Below are 18,927 nucleotides of genomic sequence, written 5' to 3' on the forward strand. Positions count from 1 at the left end.
CTACAATGATCGCTCTTTAGTGTGAGAGACTTCTTTGCTATGCACACCAGTGTGTGCCAGTTTGTGAGCGTAGCAAAATTAAATTTTTGATAACAAACAAATGGCAGTTCAGCAGAAGCCGTCTAGTGAATAGGAGTGACTACAGCAGAACGGAGTGAATATACGCGTCGAAGAAAAAAATTGAATTTGTGAAAATTTATAAATTAAATTTTGTGAAAAAATGCAGTTGGAGTTAATGCGCGCTACGCCTAAAAGGGGTTTTCATATACCACAATATTGGGAGTAAGAGTTTGCAAAAAATATATATGTATATATATTTAGTGATATAGTAAATATTTCTGTATATATATCTATATATATTTATGCTAAGTGCAAAATATAACAATGTAGTTGTTATTGACCGTTTTCACACGGGCAATTTTTGTCGCAGCAAACGGTCATTTGTGTGAAAACGGTCATTGTTGCCATAGTGACCGGAATAATTCCCCTAATATTATTCGGGGAATTTACACGACTCTCTGTTTAAGTTATTCGCACAGTTTCAGATTTTTCACCAACTACGAGCAGTCAACTCGACAGTTTTTTCATTTCGCTAAGTGTTATTTTAAATATTATATATTTTATTAGGTCTACAACTTTGCTTCCGCCGTTTTCCAATAGATATCTCTAGGGTCAAGCACTGGTCGATTAAATCGATTTTTTATACTCTCGCAACCTGTTGCACAGAGTGTAATAGTTTTGTTCACCTAACGGTTGTTTGTGTCACCAAGAAATATAAGAGTTAGATATGGGATTATGTATAGGTTTTTTGTATATATGTAACTCGCAAACCAATAAAGCTATATAAACCAAACTATCTGCAGTCGTTTATTTTAGCCATTTCCTTATACAGTTCAAAAATGAAAGAAATCGGATAATAACCACGCCCACCTCCCATACAAAGGTTAGGTTGAAAATTACTAAAAGTGGGTTAACTCACTAACGAAAAACGTCAGAAACACCAAATTTTATATAAGAAATGGCAGAAGGAAGCTGCACTGAGATTTTTTTACAAAATGAAAAATGGGCATGGCGTCGCCCACTTATGGGTCAAAAACCATATCTCAGGAACTACTCGACTCGATTTCAATTCAAATTCAGTATATAATATTTTCTTGACACCCTGATGACACGTATGAAAAATGGACGAAATTGGTTCACAACCACGACAACTTCCCATATAACTCATTTTTGAATTTCATCTTATTCCTTCACTTTATAATATATATATTAGGAACCAATGAAGATAGCGAAATAAAACTTTACACAAACACTGTATATGATCTGTTGCATCACTTGTGAAAAAATTGTCAAAATCGAACCATGACTTTTCAAGGCCCCTGATATCGAACATGAAGAACTCAGTGCCTAAGGGTAATTTTTCCCCGAAAATATACTTAGGCAAATCCCTCACATATTTTAATGTAATTCATTCCCTCTGAATTTTTTTCTTATAACAGTTTCTCTCTGTACCTGAAATGGTAAAAATCGGGCCATAACTTCCCCCAGATCCCATATACCTAATTATAAGTAATATTAAATTAAGTGAGCGTATAGTCTTCGATACATTGTGTCTTGGTGGTGAAAACGAGTGAAATTTAGGTTTAGGAATTACCTCAGTCCCCATATACTATTTATGATGATTTTCGTTATTCTATTGAACTTTATACCCAATATATGGGTCGATCTTTATAAAATTACATCAATAAATTGCGAGAGTATAAAATGTTCGGTTACACCCGAACTTAGCCCTTTCTTACTTGTTTTTTTTATATCGATCTTGGAAATTTGTGTCAACATTAAGGGGTTATATACAGTTAGAATTTTCAAAATATTGATTTTTTTGAAATGAAATGAAAAGGCGTTTCACAGTGCCTGGAAGTACAAGGTCCAAACTTTAAACGCGTTTTTCTCAAAATGGTGTTTTCAAAGTCGGTGACCAACATTACTCGAAAACGGCTAGACCGATTAGTCTCAAATTTTAACACGACCTTCTTAAATATATTTTTTAGTAATTAATCGTAGATTTTTTTTCTCCGATAAATATTTTTTTTTATAAACAATTTAAGGCCGAAATTTCGGTGAAAAATCGATTTTTTTTTGAGAAACCGCCATTTTGTCAAAAAATTTTATTTTGCTTAGTCCTTCGATTAATTACTAGTGTTCATGCCAGATGAGCACAACCCTGCATTGTCCTATAATACGAATTAAAGGGCAATGCAATAATGCACAACAGCGCCAACATAACCCGCGAATATACACAACAACAAGAATAACAACCCAAGAAGGAAGAAAAAACACACGGACGGACGAAAAGGCGCCAACACCGGATCAACCCAACACAACACAGGATCATCAATTCATCGCGGGATTACCCACCCAAATCAAAGGTTATATTTATAACTATTGTTTATAATTAATCCCTAATTGCGAATTGTGTGATCTACTAACATTCAAACCCACTCATATATATAATAAACACACACACCCTCAGTTGTACAAACTAACCCACATAAATTGTATTAGCATATGCCCCACACACCCAAATACACTAAATTACATTTATATAAAAAATAATCATCTTATTTTATTTGGCACACCGGCAACTCAACGTACCTCGACAACTAGATTTAACATTATTTTAACGAAATCTGTTTGGTTTTTTAATTTCGGATGATCCAGTTCCGAGATATAGTGGTCACCGCAAAACGTCTTTTTTGAGAGGAGCTCCTGGAGATCAGCTGTAGCTCTTTTTCAAATAAATATTTTTACTAGTACTAAGTCTTAAAAAACAGTTAAAAGATACCATAATATGTGTATAAATTTTTGGATCAATAAATTAAAAAGTTTTCTCAGAAAAAAATCTGGAAAATTCACTTTTTTTCGGCCGTCTAACTGTATATAACCCCTTAACCCAACAAAGTACTTGTAGAGATCTGTTTGCATCCCAAACTTATTCTCAACTGAAAATGTCATTTTTTGAGCCGAATTCTCGATGTTTGCGGGAAATTTTGGTTTTCTTTTTTAAGTCCAAGAAAAGTGCGGCTGAGGCTCATCGACATTTGTAACCGTTTTTATACAAAAAAAAAGCCTTAAATTTACAAAAAAAAAAAAAAAAACGGCGGAAGCAAAGTTGTAGACCTAATATATGTTATAGTCCTACAATATCTGTATTAATATTCTCGTATTTAATGCTTCACTACTTATTGTTGTTGTGTTTTGTCTTTACGAAATCCATATAGTGCTGACAACCGTAACAACATTTGTATACAGTGTACCGATGGTGTTGCATTGGCTTTAAAATACAAGGAAGGCGTACTTTTAGCTACCACCAGAGCAGAAACGAAAAGTTACGAAACAATTTATAAGTTAACGGACAAAATATGGTGAGTATAAATGATACATATTTCAAAAAAAAAAAAAAAAAAAAAAAATTAAACAAATAATTACTTATACATAAATATAAATATTACCAATAACTGTTGCTAATATTTGAAAAATGCCATGCAGTGCTTGCGTATATGGCGCTATTGGTGATATTCAGCAAATAATGAAGATGGCTATTTCGCAAATCAAATTGCTGGAGTACAACACGGAGCATGAAGTACCAGTGCGCGGTGTTACACAGATCATTAGAAATTTGCTACATTCACTACAAAAGAATGGTAAAACTCTTAAATATGCAAATAATTATCATTTATAGAACGTCTATACCTACATACATACATATGTATAGCGACACCACACCCTATATATGCGGAAATAATTGTTGGTGGCGTTGATTGTGATGGCTACAGCATTTGTCATATATTATCAGATACATTCAAATATTACAGAGGTGATTACTGTCTTATGGGCGATAAAGATGGTTTGATTTTGTTGGATAAATCTTATAACAAGGATTTAACAGAGGAAATTGCACAACAATTGGCGGAAGATGTTATGCAAATGAAGCATAAGAATATAAGAAAAATGAAATTCTGTATAATAGACAGTAATGGTGTGCGCGAAATAACGAAGGAATCGGCTGATGAAAACAAACACGTCAATGTTGCAGTATTAAGTGTGAGTAAATAGTTCCGATTTCCTCTTAAATTTTGTTAATTCATACATATTTTATATGCTTCTAATGCAGGATGATTTTCGTAGAGATTTTGTGTTATTCAAAGAGGAAAGTAATAAAGTTACACCATTTTGTTCATTCAAACGCGAAATATTGTCATCCAGTAGAGAACAGCGTACCGTTACAGAAATGTCACTAAGTCCACCAAGTTCACCAATTGACGATGAAAAACCATCAACTTCAAAGGCGGCAAAAACGCCAGTCCAAGTTTCAAGCTATACGACTTCCTTGGCGTGGCCATCTGATAAAAAGGATGACATCGTAATTGATTTTGATTTTGATTTTGAATGATTAAAAATTGAAATTAAACAATCAAGCATAATTTAAAAACTATTTTATTTGCAAAAACCAAGACTTCAATTGTTTTCGTATGTTTCTACATGCATACGGTGCTGCTACATAGATTATGCACCAACTTCCATAGCTTCAGTTATTTCATCACCATACAACTTTTTGTGGAAAGCTTCAAATGGTACAACTTCGATTATTTCTGCTGTACCGACCAGTTCAGTTGTGCCAGGCTTAAAACGATAATCACCCTGTATTAAATTAAATTTAAATATTCAGTTCAACTCCTTATGAAATATATAGCATATCTTTGCAAATTTGCTCACATGTCTTTTGCCCTTCAAGTTGGCCAGTTCATAGTTGCGCAAATAATCGACAGAATCTTTGCGTATAACGCATAAATCAATATTGGAACCGGAACCTAAATCATTGAAGACACCAGCCGCAATACCATCACGTACAAGTAATTTACCCTCTTCTTCTGTCATATCGGGCTTCCAACGTGACTCGAACACCGACATTGCCGCCAAACTGCCCGAACCCATTGTGGCATAGGGTAGTTTATCGGTTGAACCATGTGGATGTATACAGTAAATGTATGAGCCAGTCTTGTCAACACCGCCAAGTACTAGTGCAGCGCTAATGTGACCCTGATAACGGAATAAAAATTGTTTCAACAATGTGTTGGCTGCCACAACGGGTACTTGACGGCCTGTATTTAAGCGGTGCATTTCCAATTGTGAAGCAATCAGATCGGTAGTCATTTCCGTATCGGCAGCAGTACCAGCACCACAGCAGCTTTAGAATTTTTGTAAATAAATTATATGGTTAAATTTAGTTTATATAAAATATGTAATTACAGCAATAAGCGCTTGTAAAATTACTCACTACATATTCTTAGCAAGATAGTGAATTTTGGAGCAATTTTTATCCGACACAATTGGTCCTTCGGTGGCTCGTGTATCTGCGCCTAGAATTACGCCGTCCTTGTATATGATACCAGCAATTGTGGTGCCGGTTTTTACCGTCTTTGGCTGTTGGAAACCGGAGCCAAGCAGCATGTCATTTCTATTAAAATAAAAAAAAAAAACATAAGCTTTAGGCGGTTTCTACGCAAATTGAAAACATTTACCTTTTGCAGTTGTCAAAATTAAAACCACCTTTTGGCACATTGCGCACTTGTTCCATATTCATGTTGAAATCGTTTTATTATATTAAACGCACAAATAATTGCGAAATTAATCTGTAGAGAATTACAATAAATGTTTTAGCGAATAAAGATGACCAACAAAATTGTGACAGTCTTGTCGATGCTGCTTCTAAGTACAATTTGCCATTTACAATAGATCGAAAAGGTATTCACAATGGTTAACTATATGCACAACTCTTTAAGCATGACATTTTTCTTTTAAAAACAAGCGCTGAGTTTAAAAAGAATAAAACATAAAAAAAATATATATATATCTATTTATTATTGCTTATACATATAACGTGCCTATCATAAATATTTTCAATGGTTAGGAATATTCATAAAATAATCTCCTTATTTTAACTAGCTGGCCATATCCAAGCACGTTGAAATCAGCTGTTTAATAAACTATTTGATTTGATAACATTTTTTCTGTCGTCTGTCGAAAAATTAAAATAAATTAATTCTAAAGTTAAAAGAAAATTGTATTGAATTTTCTAGTAATGGCCGGCAATAAAATGCGCTTTCTAGCAGTATTAAATACATTGCAACGCTTTAATAGCTTGTCAAATATACGTGAGTTTTTCTTTACTGATAATACTAGTGTTATCTAAAAAGTGAGAACAACCTATGCAGTTGATCAGGACACATTTTGTTTGATTACATATACATTTTGAAAAGCAAAACTAATTCATATTCTCCATTCTAGGTACTTATGCTACACGTAAGGAAATTGTCAATCCTGCATTAGCTAAACGCAATGAATTGTTCACGCAAGAGCAACGCCGGCAAAAAGAAGCTGTTGGTAGAGTAGAAAAAATAGAAGTGCGTTATTTAGGTCTACCCGAAGATGTCACATTAGCTATGAACGCCTATTTGTCTACGCCTTACAATTGTGCGCAGCATTTAAGTGACGGCCATTGCAAACGTTCTGCACTAGCGCTGAAAGATGGTAATGTGCCATGGGATATGCACCGGCCGCTAACAGAATCTTGTACAATACAGTTGCTCAATTTTACCGTAGCTGATCCACATTTAATAAATAAGTAAGCTATTAATATAATATTTAGTTGCTAATTAATTTTTACATATTTTACGGTTTGTTAAATTTCTTTTTTACAGAGCTTTCTGGCGTACATGCAGCTTTATGTTGGGTGCCGCACTGGAAAACTGCTTTTCGGATGCAGCACATTTACAATTACATAGTTTCCCTGGCCCAAATAGTAATTATATGACAGCATAATATTTGAAATGGCCTATTAATATTTTACCTCAAAATATTGCAGTAAAATCTGGTAGTTTTGTTTACGACATCGTATTACAAGCGCAATCGTGGCAACCCAGTAAAACCGAGCTGCGTGCGCTCTCCGCCCAGATGATTAAATTAGCCGCACAAGATTTGAAAATCGAACGTCTCGATGTAAATAACGAATTGGCGCTGGAAATGTTTGCCGATTCGCGTTATAAACGCGAACAGCTGCCCAGCATTGCACAACAGAATCAGGGACGTGTCACACTCTATCGCATGGGCACACATATAGATATCTCACGTGGTCCAATGGTGGCCTCAACACGTTTCCTTGGCAAATGCACCGTGGCAGCGGCACACAAGATTGCCAATGAGGGCGACAAGGATGCGCTGTATCGTGTACAAGGTGTTGGTTTGCCAGCTGGCTTTACATTGGATCATGTCACGTATGGCACTTTGGAGGAACGCGCTAGGAAATTGGTAAGCAAACGATTTGTTTTTAATTATTTGAAGTCGTATCTATGTATTTTGGTTATATATTTGCTATTTTAGAATCCTGCGCGTTTGCCCAATGAGCCATTTGAAGAAGCACACCAACAGATCGCATGAATATCATGAATTGCGTTATTTAGTTAAAAAGGAAATGTTTTTGTTTTACTTTAATTGTAATAAATAATTAAACTAAAATACAGTTGTTATTTTATATACTCTCACAACAAAGTTGCTAAGAGAGTATTATAGTTTTGTTCACATAACGGTTGCTTGTAAGTCATAAAATTAAACGAGTAAGATATAGGGTTATATATGTACATATATAAAAATTATCATGAAGATACAAGCGATAACTTGAGTAAAATTGGAGATATCTTAATAAAATTTGGTGCACATATTTCTTGGGATCCTGGCAGGGTTGTTATTGAAAATGGTTCAAAGAAATCTGACCATTGCCACGTCCACAACATGGAGAAAACCGAAAATAACCTATGCCAAAAATAATGTTATGAAAATAGTATTTGGTGGATCACGGAATAAAACTTTAAAAAACTGTATTCGAGCTTTTCAGTGCGCCTGATATCGAACATGAAGAACTGTACCAAAAATGGTTTAAATCGGGTCATAACTTCCCCCAGCTCCAATATACCTAATTTTGGATTTTTTCACAAATAGGGTGAGCTTAATACCTTATAAATCGGTGAGATATCTTAGCCAAATTAAGTGAGCTTATAGTCTTGGATATAGTGGTTGTTGTTGTAGCGGTTACCCAAGTCTGCCTAAACCGACAAGCCTAGTCTAATTGTCATCGAAGTCATCTAACGGTAGGCCCAGGAAACGAGCTGTTTCGATGGGGTCGGACCAAAGGGAAAGGGTGTCTCTAGTGTCACTCTAGTTTCGCGAGGCAACTCGAGCTCGTTGTCTGCCGCGGTGGGTGTTGTTTCTCCAAGTACGCCATTCACGGGGCGTCAATGAAGGTGTGCTTGTCTATAGTTTGTCACGTCCGAAGTCCTGTCGGTATAGTCTTTTAAGTCGTCGACATATTTTAGGCAGGTACTCTTGATGGCTATGGAAGGCGGCTCGGCTTCCAGCAGTTAACTGCAGGGATGATTTCTGCGAATGCATCCCAACAGAAACTGTTGGGTAAGTCTTGGCGGGCCTCATTGTGGAGGTGCTCGACCGGCGACATCAAGTTGCAACCTGTGGCTGTTCGGAAAGCGGTATTTTGACCATCTGCGTCCTACTGCATCCAGGCGACCATATCGGGGCTGCATAACTAAGGATCGGCCGGCCGATTGCCTGGTAAGTTGCCAACAACGTTTCTTTGTCTTTACCCCTGATGCTGCCGGCTAGCGACTTGAGGATTTTGTTGCGGCTCTGTACCTTGGTTACAATCGCGGTCGTGTGGGGAGTGAAGGAGTATAGGCTATCCAATGTAACACCCAAAATTTTGGGATTATTAACTGCCCGAATTTTAATGACATCGACTGAAATAGTCAGGTCTAGACTGTACTCCTTCGTCCAATTAGTGAATAAGGTCGCTGTGGATTTGGAAGGGGAGAGTGTTAGGCTCCTAGCAGTGAAGAAGCGAGAAAGGTCGAGGAGGTAGCTGTTTACTTTCGAATACATATCATCGATTCCATTGCCCGACGTCAATTTCGTACAGTCATCAGCGTAAGAGGTAACTGAGACTCCTTCTGGTGTTTGAGGGAGTTTCGAAATATAGAAGTTAAATAATTAGGGGGATAGGACACCACCCTGCGGTACCCCTTGTTTAATTCTTCTTAACTTGGATATTTGCCTTCGAAATATTACGCTTGACTGACGACCGCACAGGTAATTAATGGTACACCTCTTCAGCACTAGAGGGAGCGGAGATTGTTCGATATCTTCTAGTAGCGTTGTGTGATTGACTACTGTGTCAAAAGCTTTTGACAAGTCAAGCGCTACTAGAACCGTCCTCTTACAGCGAGTCTTTTGATTTAGACCATTAGTTATCTGGGCGTTTATGACGCTAAGTGCTGTGGTGGTACTATGTACTTTACGGAAACCATGTGATGAGTGAAGGTGGTGAATGAAGGTCGGGAGTAACAAGTCTTCAAGTGTCTTTACTACTGGTGAAAGGAGAGTCATCGGACGATAAGACTCCCCTTGGGCGGCTGGTTTCCCTGGTTTTAGTAGTGAGACCACACTTCCGGTTTTCCACGAATCGGGTATGTTAAGAGTGGTCATAGACAGATTGAGAACCTTGGTGAAGTAGTTTACTCCCGCCGAGCCAAGGTGTTTAAGCATCAGCATATTTATACCGCCTGAGCCAATGGATTTGGACGATTTGGACTTTTTAATGACATCTGTAACCTCGCCGCTGGTGAAGGTAAGTGGTGCGCAATCTTTTGGCATTTTCTCATCCACCGAAGGGTGCAGTGTAAATTGTCGGCTAAAATTGCTCGCGCATTTTTTCGGGTCTGAGGAGGCATGACCAGCGAATTGAATTTCAACTCGGTCATCATGCCTTCTCGGGTTGGATGGGGATTTGACAGTAGTCCATAGCTTACCCAAACCAGTGGAAAGATTACAAGATTTCAGGTGCTCTGCCCGTTTCGTCCGCTTATATTGATTTACCGTTCGTCGAATCTCCAAATTGAGATTCTTTATACGGGGATCACACGCATCGACACGGCGTAAGGCATCGCGCTCGTTGACTAAAACTGCTGCTTCAGCTGGGAAGTTGGGGTGGATATCCGCAACTTGGATATAGTTTACCTTGGTGGTGAAAATGAGTGAAATTGGTTCAGGAATTACCTCAGCTCTCATATACTATATAAGTTGATTTTCGTTATTCTACACACATGCTCGTAAAATTATGCATACACATTTCGTATAATTTTAAAATTTTATTTTATCGTTATTTTTAATTTCTTGAATCGTTTCTAATTATACTTAACACTTAATTTATCTACAATACATTTAATAATACTTTTAAACTTAAAAACACATAAAACATACTTACTTATATATAAATTTGTTTAAAAAGACACTACGAACAAGTGGAGGATTTTTTTTAAATAATTCACCTTTGACCTCCCAAGCAAGCTTTTGTTGTTTTTGCCTTTCATTTGAACAACTTTGAGAGTTCATGTTCATTAACAGCTATGGCCAGCATAATAAAACCACCCAATAACATACCGCATATCTGTATGAGTGTACCCTTCAGCTTGCTCTTCGCATCGCCCGCATGCGCTTCCACCTCACTCATCGCCGGCACCAGATCGGCCAGCGCGATGTAGAGAAACGAACCGGCCGTGCAGGCATAAATCCATTGTGTCATATTGCCATGCGCACCGGCTATAAATAGGCCGATGGCCATGCCCAAGAAACTCAATACCGAACTGACAATATTCAAGTAGATGGCGCGTCGCAAGGAGACGCCCGTCTGCAGCAGCAGCGCGAAATCGCCCAGTTCATGTGGCAGCTCGTGGCAGAGTACGGCGAAGGCGGTCGCCATGCCCGTTACGGGATCGCTGGCAAAGGCGGCGCCAATGGCGAGACCATCGGTGAGATTGTGCAGTCCATCGCCGATGACGACCATGAAGGCGACTGGCGTGAGCGGACGATTTGGCGTCTTCTCATCCTTTTTCGTCTCGTTCAACATGATATTGATCTCTTTCGCTTCGCTATTGACGGGCGACACAATGTTGGCGTTGCTGTTGGAAGTACTGTCTGCAGCTTTCTCTGACGGCGCAAGCTCTGTGTGATGAGCATGTTTTGTATGATGCGCATGCGTATGTGCATGACTGCCATGCGCGTGACTGCCATGCACGTGTCCATGTCCATGCTTGTGACCGCCATGAGCGTGTCCATGTCCATGCCCACCAGCGCTGTCACCCCTCAACAATGGCAATATATGCTCTAGGCAGTACATAAAGATGCAGGTGAAGAATGCGCAGGCACAAATCCAAACGGCTTCATGTTCGTCATGCTCGCTTTCCACCGCATGCTCGTCATTATGTTTGTCCTCATGCTCGGGCACCAATGCGTGCGGCAGTAAATGCATTAAGGCATCGCCGGCCAGCGTGCCAATGGCAACGGCGACAAGGAATTTCAAAATCTCTTGATAGGCGATGGTTTTCATGAGCGGCACCAGCAATATGCCAAGCAGTCCGCAAGCGGAGAGTATGAATATCGAAACGCTGGCGTATATCCAAGCTGGCGGTTGTAGAAAAAATAAATAAATAATGTTAAATAACAGTAAATAGTTTGAACTCACCATTCCACAGCGCCTGTTTGGGATCTTCGCCGTTCGTGAGTGGCGCGGGTCGCAGGCAGACATGCTGATCTATTTGTGCCAACAGCGCTGGACAGAGTTTCATGAACGCCACGGGCGTTAACTGTACATGATTGATGAACTCGTTGTATTCATCTTCGGAGTTGTGCGCCTTCGTGATATCATCCGCAGTGTAGGTCTTGTAGAGTTTACGCTTGTGCAGATCGTTATGATCGACGACTAGCCGTAGCATGGACTTGGGTGAGAGGCAAACATTGGCTGTAGATGGTGCAGCGTCCAAAGAAGCATCTGAATTAGAAATAAGGAAATGTTGTTTAGAAGCATACTGGAAACATTTCGTGTTTTTTGAGCTTGACACCATTTAGGCGATTTAAGTCCGCCCAAAAGAAGTGACCGCTTAAGAAAGGGTCATTTGGTGTCCGTCTAATAGAGGTGTCTGTTCGGAGAGGCTTCTCTGTATCGTTGTCGAACTCACGAGTAGAGTATGAAACTACCAATGCTTTTGAGAGCTATGCTAGAGCCATTGTGAAAGCTTTCTAGCACAAACTAACCGATAATTTTTATATATCTTTTTATCTTACTCGTACAGATAGACGATGTATATCCTCAAAAAAGAGAGCGTTTCATTGTTTTTTTTTTTCAAGAAAGATAAGCTTTTAATTTGGGACCCTAAGGTTACCAAAGTAGTGGTTGTTGTGGGGGCATAAAACATTCCCCAAATACTGTTGGTGAATACTGCCGATTTCACAGTCCTTGACAGTCCAGACTTGGCCGGATAAAAATCCGGGTTTGTTCCTGTTACGGTGAACGGTAGGTAGTTAGGTTCGTACGAAGATAGGTAAGATTGATTTCAAAGTTCTAGAAGTTCTAGGTTACGGAGAACCGAATGTCGTGGGAACTGTAGTTAGTTAGGTTCTAACGAAGATAGGTATGATCGATTTCAAAGTTCTTGAAAAGAAGTAGACACCTATGTTGTATCAACCCCTTGATATGACAAAGGCTTAAAACTGCCGGCTTGACAGTCTTTGGCCATAATCAGTCCAGACTTGGACGGATAAAAATTCGGGTCCGTTCCGGTTGCGTAGAACCGACTGTCGTGGGAACGGAAGGTAGGTAAGTTCGATTTCAAAGTTCTAGAAGAGAAGTAGACACTTATGTTGTATCAAATCCATGATAAGACAAGTAGTAAAAGCTTCTAAATATAAATTTATAAATTATTGAAGCCGCTGGTTGTTATTAATAACTTCAGAGATCTTATCTTTCTTCTTTGTTGAGCTGATGGAAAATTTTCTGAAATATTTCAGCCCCAACTTCAGTAAAGCTGGAAGGTCTTCAGAATTTAACTTATTAGGAGAGCTTAGTAGTCTTTCAATTACCAGATTTGTCAGAGTGTCTTGATACCGACATATATAAAACTAATATTAAAATCTTCTGTTCCTAGAGAAGTAAGTTTTAAGCACCCTCGCTTGAGGTCAAAGGTCATGGTTGATAGCAATTTGATTTGATGAACGTTGTTGAACAAAATGGCTATTTATAATAGAAAAGACCGAGCTACATCTAACAATCTTCGACAATTCTCACGAAACTTTGACGGTTTTCTATCGAAAAAGTTCTCGAAATAATCAAGATGTGAAAAATTTTTAATAATGGGGGCTTAAAATATTTTTAATTTTTTTTGTATTTGTAAATTCTAGGAACAGAACAGATAACCTTATCAGTTATACCGAAAATTCCCGGAAGCTGTACTGAGTAAATTTAGCTGATAATAAAAGCTGTAATCTATAGTTTGGAATGTCTGAATTTCCATAATGAATTCGCACAATACGGAAGTCATTTCAAACGGATTATAACCTACAAAACCTATATAAATCAAAAAGACGAACTGTAAAGTAAAGAACTGTACTCATTACAGTTGCAAAGCCTACTGTCAACATCATAAAAAAGTAGCTCTATATCTAGAAAGCAACTCAGCTGACGTGCGATCCCATTTGTAAATATAATATATTTACAAAAAAACAACAACAACTCATCAACATTTTCAACACATACAGATTAAGCGCAGTCGCATATTTAGCGTTAAAATTGTTTTTTAATTACCCACAGGCTGTCTGTCAGCCAAGCAGCCAGCTCTCTGTCAGCGCCTTGAGACACATTAAATATGGCGTTAGACCATAATTGACGGCGTTATGCCATTACGTTTACGTTTACGCATGCAGGTATTCCGGCATAATGTCACAGCATACCAACAACAACAACAAAAATAATTGAAATAATTTTTTATTTACATACATACAAAGTGTCGTCTGAATTTGTAGGGCGCTGTCTCTGCTTGGCATCGAGATGCACAAATAACAAAAAAAAGAACACGTATTTATGGAATTTTTATGCCAAAGAGCTCCTAACAGATATTGAATGAAATAGAGATGCATGTTTGGTTCGTGAGTTGTCTATAAGTAGGGTTTATTATAAGCAATTTATGCGGGAGATGTGTAGCTTTGGACTACAGGAAACCTGAGCGGATTTTATTGAGACCTAGTCGAGCGATTTCATTTTGAGGTTCATAGTGTTCCAGATGTTCGATTTATACTATATATATTAGTTGATCAGCTTAATGAGCGGATTATCCTAACCAAAATTATAACAACCAAAGTCACTCAGTAGAGTTCTAATCGGATCGGAGTATAAACTGCTCTCAAATTATATTTGTTAGACAGTAGTCTTGAAAATAACAGTATTTTATTGAGTACGGACTTCGGATAACTCTCTGAAAAAACTATATCTTCCCTACCACAGAGTTTTTTTCAATTAGAACCTAGTGTATACCTAAGGCAATACAACAATTTTTTCACGAGTGAAGCCAGAGATGATATGCACTAATTGTGTACAGTTTTATTCCGTTATCTTCATTGGTTCCTTATGTTTACATTATAAAGTGAAGGAATAAGATGGATTTCAAAATTGAGTTATAATGAAGGTAGTAGTGGTTGTGAACCCATTTCGTCCATTTTTTGTCCCTGTTATCAGGGTGTCAAGAAAATATTATATACCGAATTTCATTTGAATCGGTCGAGTAGTTCCTGAGATATGGTTTTTGACCCATAAGTGGGCGATGCCACGCCCATTTTCCATTTTGTAAAAAAAATCTGAGTACAGCTCCCTTCTGCTATTTCTTCTGCAAAATTTGGTGTTTCTGACGTTTTTCGTTAGTTAGTTAACCCACTTTTAGTAATTTTCAACCTAACCTTTGTATGGGAGGTGGGCGTGGTTATTATCCGATTTCAACTATTTTCATGCTGTGTGGTGGGGTATATAAGAGAACCGACTGCAGAAAGTTTGGTTTATATAGCTTTATTAGTTTGCGAGTTAAATACAAATAACCGATTTGTGGGCGGGGCCACGCCCACTTCCCCAAAAAAAATTACATCCAAATATGCCCCCTCCTAGTGCGATTCTTTATTCCAAATTTTACTTTTATATCTTCATTTATGGCTTAGTTATGACACATTTTGTGGGCGTGTCAATGGTCCGATTCTGCCCATTTTCGAACTTGATCTTCTTATGGTGCCAAGGAATATTTGTGCCAAGTTTCGTCAAGATATCTTAATTTTTACTCAAGTTACAGCTTGCACAGACGGACAGGCGGACGGACGGACAGACAGACATTCGGATTTGAACTCCACTCTTCACCCTGATCACTTTGGTATATATAACCCTATATCTAACTCGTTTAGTTTTGGGTGTTACAAACAACCGTTATGTGAACAAAACTATAATACTCTCGTAGCAACTTTTGTTGCGAGAGTATAAATATATCGAAGCCAAGAATAAATTTTCACGCCCCAGCGTCAAACATAAAATTATTTGGCATTTCGTAAAAGACTGGGAAGACATTTTGATCTGCACTCAGGTTCTACACTGTTTTATTCATAGTTAGTGTATAAATCTGTTGTATAATTAGTTGTTTCTTTTCAATTATTTATAGTCTACGTCTTGGACTGTGCTTGTGCACTATACAGAAACTTTCGTTTTCTGAAAAAAAAAAAAAATTTATCATTCATCTACATTAATGTTGTCGCCTTCAAAATAGGCGCACTTATTTCATACGTCGAAACATTTCTTAGACTCGATTTTTGGGATAGCCTTTGGCGATTTCTCGTATGCTTGTTAAACGACGGCATTTTAAGTTTCTCTCTATTTTTGGAGTTAGTAAGAAGAAGCAATGAAGTGTAAGCTTTAACCAACGACAATTGCCAAGTTCGTCAGAACTCGTGTAATCTTAGCGGCTGCTACAGACAAAGAAAGCAATGAATATAACTGGAATTTTATTGTACTTCAGGGGCATGCATACCAACATAATAAAAAATTAAAATTTGAAAATTGAGCTTTTGGAAATTTTGAAATTTCCGTTGTTTTTTCAACACAGTTCTTGAGTGGATATACACACATATGTATATGATCGTTTCGTTTACATACACACGACTTTTGTAGGTTCGGCCGTTAGTAGGTCACTATTTTCGAACCAGAAATTGAGAATAGGAATATTATACTAAAAAAATATTGTTTTTTTTTTATCAAATAAATACTTTTTTTATTTATAGTAAGAAGAATTAAAAATGTTTTCAGTAGAAAGGTAAGACATCATCTCAAATGCAATAATTTATCTACAAAAGCTGCCTATAAAAATGTCAGTTCATCAGTTAGTTAGCGGCTTCCTTAAACGCATGTACAGTCAATAATCTCTCTCAAGAACTTACAGTTCCTCCATAAAATCCATAAAACGTGAATAAGGTTACACAGGTTTATGGGTTCATAAATCAAAGCGAATGCAAGTGACTAAAGTCAACTGCAGTTGTTGTTGCTTTTAATGCAATATCTTACGGTTCTCTTAACAATTTCACAATTTCACAGTTTTTCATGCATTCTTCTGCTCGTCTTTTGTATATTTAAATATAAATTTGTATTTTGTTGTTTACTTTTTTAAGTTGTTTACAAAGTTGATTTTATTATTTGCATTTTGCGCATTCTTTTGTGTCAGTTACATTGCGGGTAGTGGTGCAACAACGGGTTTCTGTATGCGCGATGACTACTTATATAGTTTACGGCTGCTTCGTATGCGACACACGTCGTATGAGTAACTGTATTTGTGCGCAATCGCAGATTTGACACTTTTTGCAATGCGTTTGTGTTTGTTTATTTATTATACTCTCGCAACAAAGTTGCTAAGAGAGTATTATAGTTTTGTTCACATAACGGTTGTTTGTAACATCCAAAACTAAACGAGTTAGATATAGGGTTATATATACCAAAGTGATCAGGGTGAAGAGTGGAGTTCAAATCCGGCTGTCTGTCTGTCTGTCCGTCCGTCCGTCTGTGCAAGCTGTAACTTGCGTAAAAATTAAGTTGCCTTGATGAAACTTGGCACACTTGTTTCTTGGCACCATAGGAAGGTTGCTTTCGAAGTTGGGCAAAATCACGCCTACAAAATGGCGAAAACCGAAAACACATAAAGTGCCATAACTAAGCCATAAATAAAGCTATGGAAATAAAATTTGGTACAAGGGATCCCATGCTGGAAACTACTAAAAATGGTTTAATTCAGTAAGGTAAAACAACAGAAACCTTAAATTTCATTATAAAGAAGGTACAGAAGGGCTCCACCTAAATTGGTATACAAATTTTAATGTGGGTGTGGCTCCGCCCACTTATGGGTCAAAACCATATCTCCGAAATTACTCGACCAATTTCAAAAAAATTGGGTGTGCAATATTTTCCTTGCATCCCAATGATATGTTGTGAAAATGGGCCAAATCAGTTCACAACCACGCCTACTTTCTATATACAAGAACTTTGAAGTCGGTCTGAATAGTTTACTTTACAATATACATATACAGTAAGCACTAGTGAACAGAACTTTGCGTAAATACTGCATTTATAGTGTGGAAGCCCCATTCTAAAAATCGCCGAAATCGGACCATAGCTTTTCAAGGCCCCTATATATTGTACATGAGGACCTCGGTGTTTCTAACCTAATATTATCGTTTCCAACTTTCAATGGACTTTATACAATATATATTACGAATATGTGAGTCAAATTGTGTATTATATAATGTTAATAAAATTTAATAAATAAATTGCGAGAATATAAAATGTTCGATCACAACCGAACTTAGCCCTTCCTTACTTGTTTTTTAGTTGTTATTGTTAGTTTTGTTTTTTTTGTTTTTTTTTTAATTTTTTATTTTTATTGTTATTGTTTTTTATGTATTACATTTTGGTCAACTTGACTCAATTCAAGTATTCAGGTCGCCAAGAAATTGCCAGAAATAAATACAACTTTTTAATCGCTTCTTTGAGCCAGCGTAAAATCGCCGAATTTTTTTTGGATTTCTCATACGCATTAAATTTGCTGCATTTAAAGGGTTTAGCAATTAAATTATTTGTTTTTTTTTTATTTATTTATTTTTGGTATTTTTTTATTTTTTTATTTTTGTTTACTCGTTTTTTGATATGTTTTGTAGTTACGGCATTTCCAGGAAATTTTGCAAAACGATATACGTAACTACATACGAAAATATGTTTATTTTGTATTAAAATCAACGTAAATACAATTTAATCTAAAAGTGCCAGATTAGCGCGAAGCACAACAACTTTGCATTTGTTTAAATTTTTGTTTGTTATTAAGATTGTGTAATCTGCTACAAACGTGCTAAGCAGTTTCACCTTCAACTTGCACAAATCTTAAGGACTTATGTCAGTGCAAGTATGTACATATGCACGAGTATGTGTAAAATATAAAGATAAGATTTTGCAAAAAAAACCACTAACCAGAAAAAAATATTTTATACATACATATATTCATAAAACATAGATAGACTATAGCATTTCATTGTAACCGAGACTAGTTCTGACGAGATACGGACGCATGGATCACCCATTAGACCCATACCAACTTAAGGAGCATTAGTTTCGTATAAAAAATACGCAAATCTCAACTTTTTGAGGTAGAGGAAATGTGATACTAACCTAAGTATTCCTAGATGTTCTAACATGTGAAATCGTGCACAGTTTAGAAATCTAATAAAAGGAGATATTAAGTCTTAGAAGCAAATAAAATATTGTTATTCTAAGATCCACGAATGTTCTAAGGTCATCAAGGTCTATTTAAATACTCTCAGAGCTAAATATCTATGAATTTCTACTTACTTTCCTGGAAACATTACGCTATAGAAGGATATATCATATAAGCATGGTTAGATTAAAGG

General features: G+C 37.1%; 4 protein-coding genes across 4 annotated transcripts in view; 2 read left to right on the forward strand and 2 right to left on the reverse strand.

Moving 5' to 3' along the window:
* LOC105209730 (39S ribosomal protein L39, mitochondrial) overlaps positions 1 to 7,575 on the forward strand; it is a 39,432-nt gene extending 31,857 nt beyond the window's left edge. The window contains exons 2-6 of the mRNA XM_011180308.3: positions 6,092 to 6,215; positions 6,349 to 6,685; positions 6,762 to 6,862; positions 6,926 to 7,368; positions 7,441 to 7,575. Of these exons, the coding sequence (XP_011178610.2) occupies positions 6,143 to 6,215; positions 6,349 to 6,685; positions 6,762 to 6,862; positions 6,926 to 7,368; positions 7,441 to 7,497 (1,011 nt within the window). The 5' untranslated portion in view covers positions 6,092 to 6,142 and the 3' untranslated portion in view covers positions 7,498 to 7,575. The remainder of the gene's footprint in view (positions 1 to 6,091; positions 6,216 to 6,348; positions 6,686 to 6,761; positions 6,863 to 6,925; positions 7,369 to 7,440) is intronic.
* On the forward strand, positions 89 to 4,484 carry LOC105209720 (uncharacterized). The gene is made up of 5 exons (XM_011180296.3): positions 89 to 282; positions 3,282 to 3,425; positions 3,550 to 3,704; positions 3,776 to 4,104; positions 4,175 to 4,484. The coding sequence occupies exons 1-5, from the start codon at positions 221 to 223 to the stop codon at positions 4,451 to 4,453; spliced, it is 969 nt and encodes a 322-aa protein (XP_011178598.2). The 5' UTR covers positions 89 to 220; the 3' UTR covers positions 4,454 to 4,484.
* Positions 4,482 to 5,777, reverse strand: LOC105209712 (proteasome subunit beta type-7). Its single transcript, XM_011180286.3, has 4 exons — positions 5,583 to 5,777; positions 5,339 to 5,518; positions 4,777 to 5,248; positions 4,482 to 4,701 (listed from the first exon to the last, which is right to left on the reverse strand). The coding sequence occupies exons 1-4, from the start codon at positions 5,642 to 5,644 to the stop codon at positions 4,567 to 4,569; spliced, it is 849 nt and encodes a 282-aa protein (XP_011178588.1). The 5' UTR covers positions 5,645 to 5,777; the 3' UTR covers positions 4,482 to 4,566.
* A 2,665-nt stretch (positions 7,576 to 10,240) lies between the features above and the next one.
* The window catches only part of LOC105209739 (zinc transporter ZIP6), a 28,521-nt gene continuing 19,834 nt past the window's right edge, over positions 10,241 to 18,927 (reverse strand). Inside the window, exons 3-4 of the mRNA XM_011180321.3 lie at positions 11,648 to 11,953; positions 10,241 to 11,586 (exon numbers count right to left, since the gene is read on the reverse strand). Coding sequence (XP_011178623.2) covers positions 10,493 to 11,586; positions 11,648 to 11,953 — 1,400 coding nt within the window. The 3' untranslated portion in view covers positions 10,241 to 10,492. The remainder of the gene's footprint in view (positions 11,587 to 11,647; positions 11,954 to 18,927) is intronic.

This window comes from Zeugodacus cucurbitae, chromosome 4 (genome assembly GCF_028554725.1).
Source record: "Zeugodacus cucurbitae isolate PBARC_wt_2022May chromosome 4, idZeuCucr1.2, whole genome shotgun sequence".
Lineage (NCBI taxonomy): Eukaryota > Metazoa > Arthropoda > Insecta > Diptera > Tephritidae > Zeugodacus > Zeugodacus cucurbitae.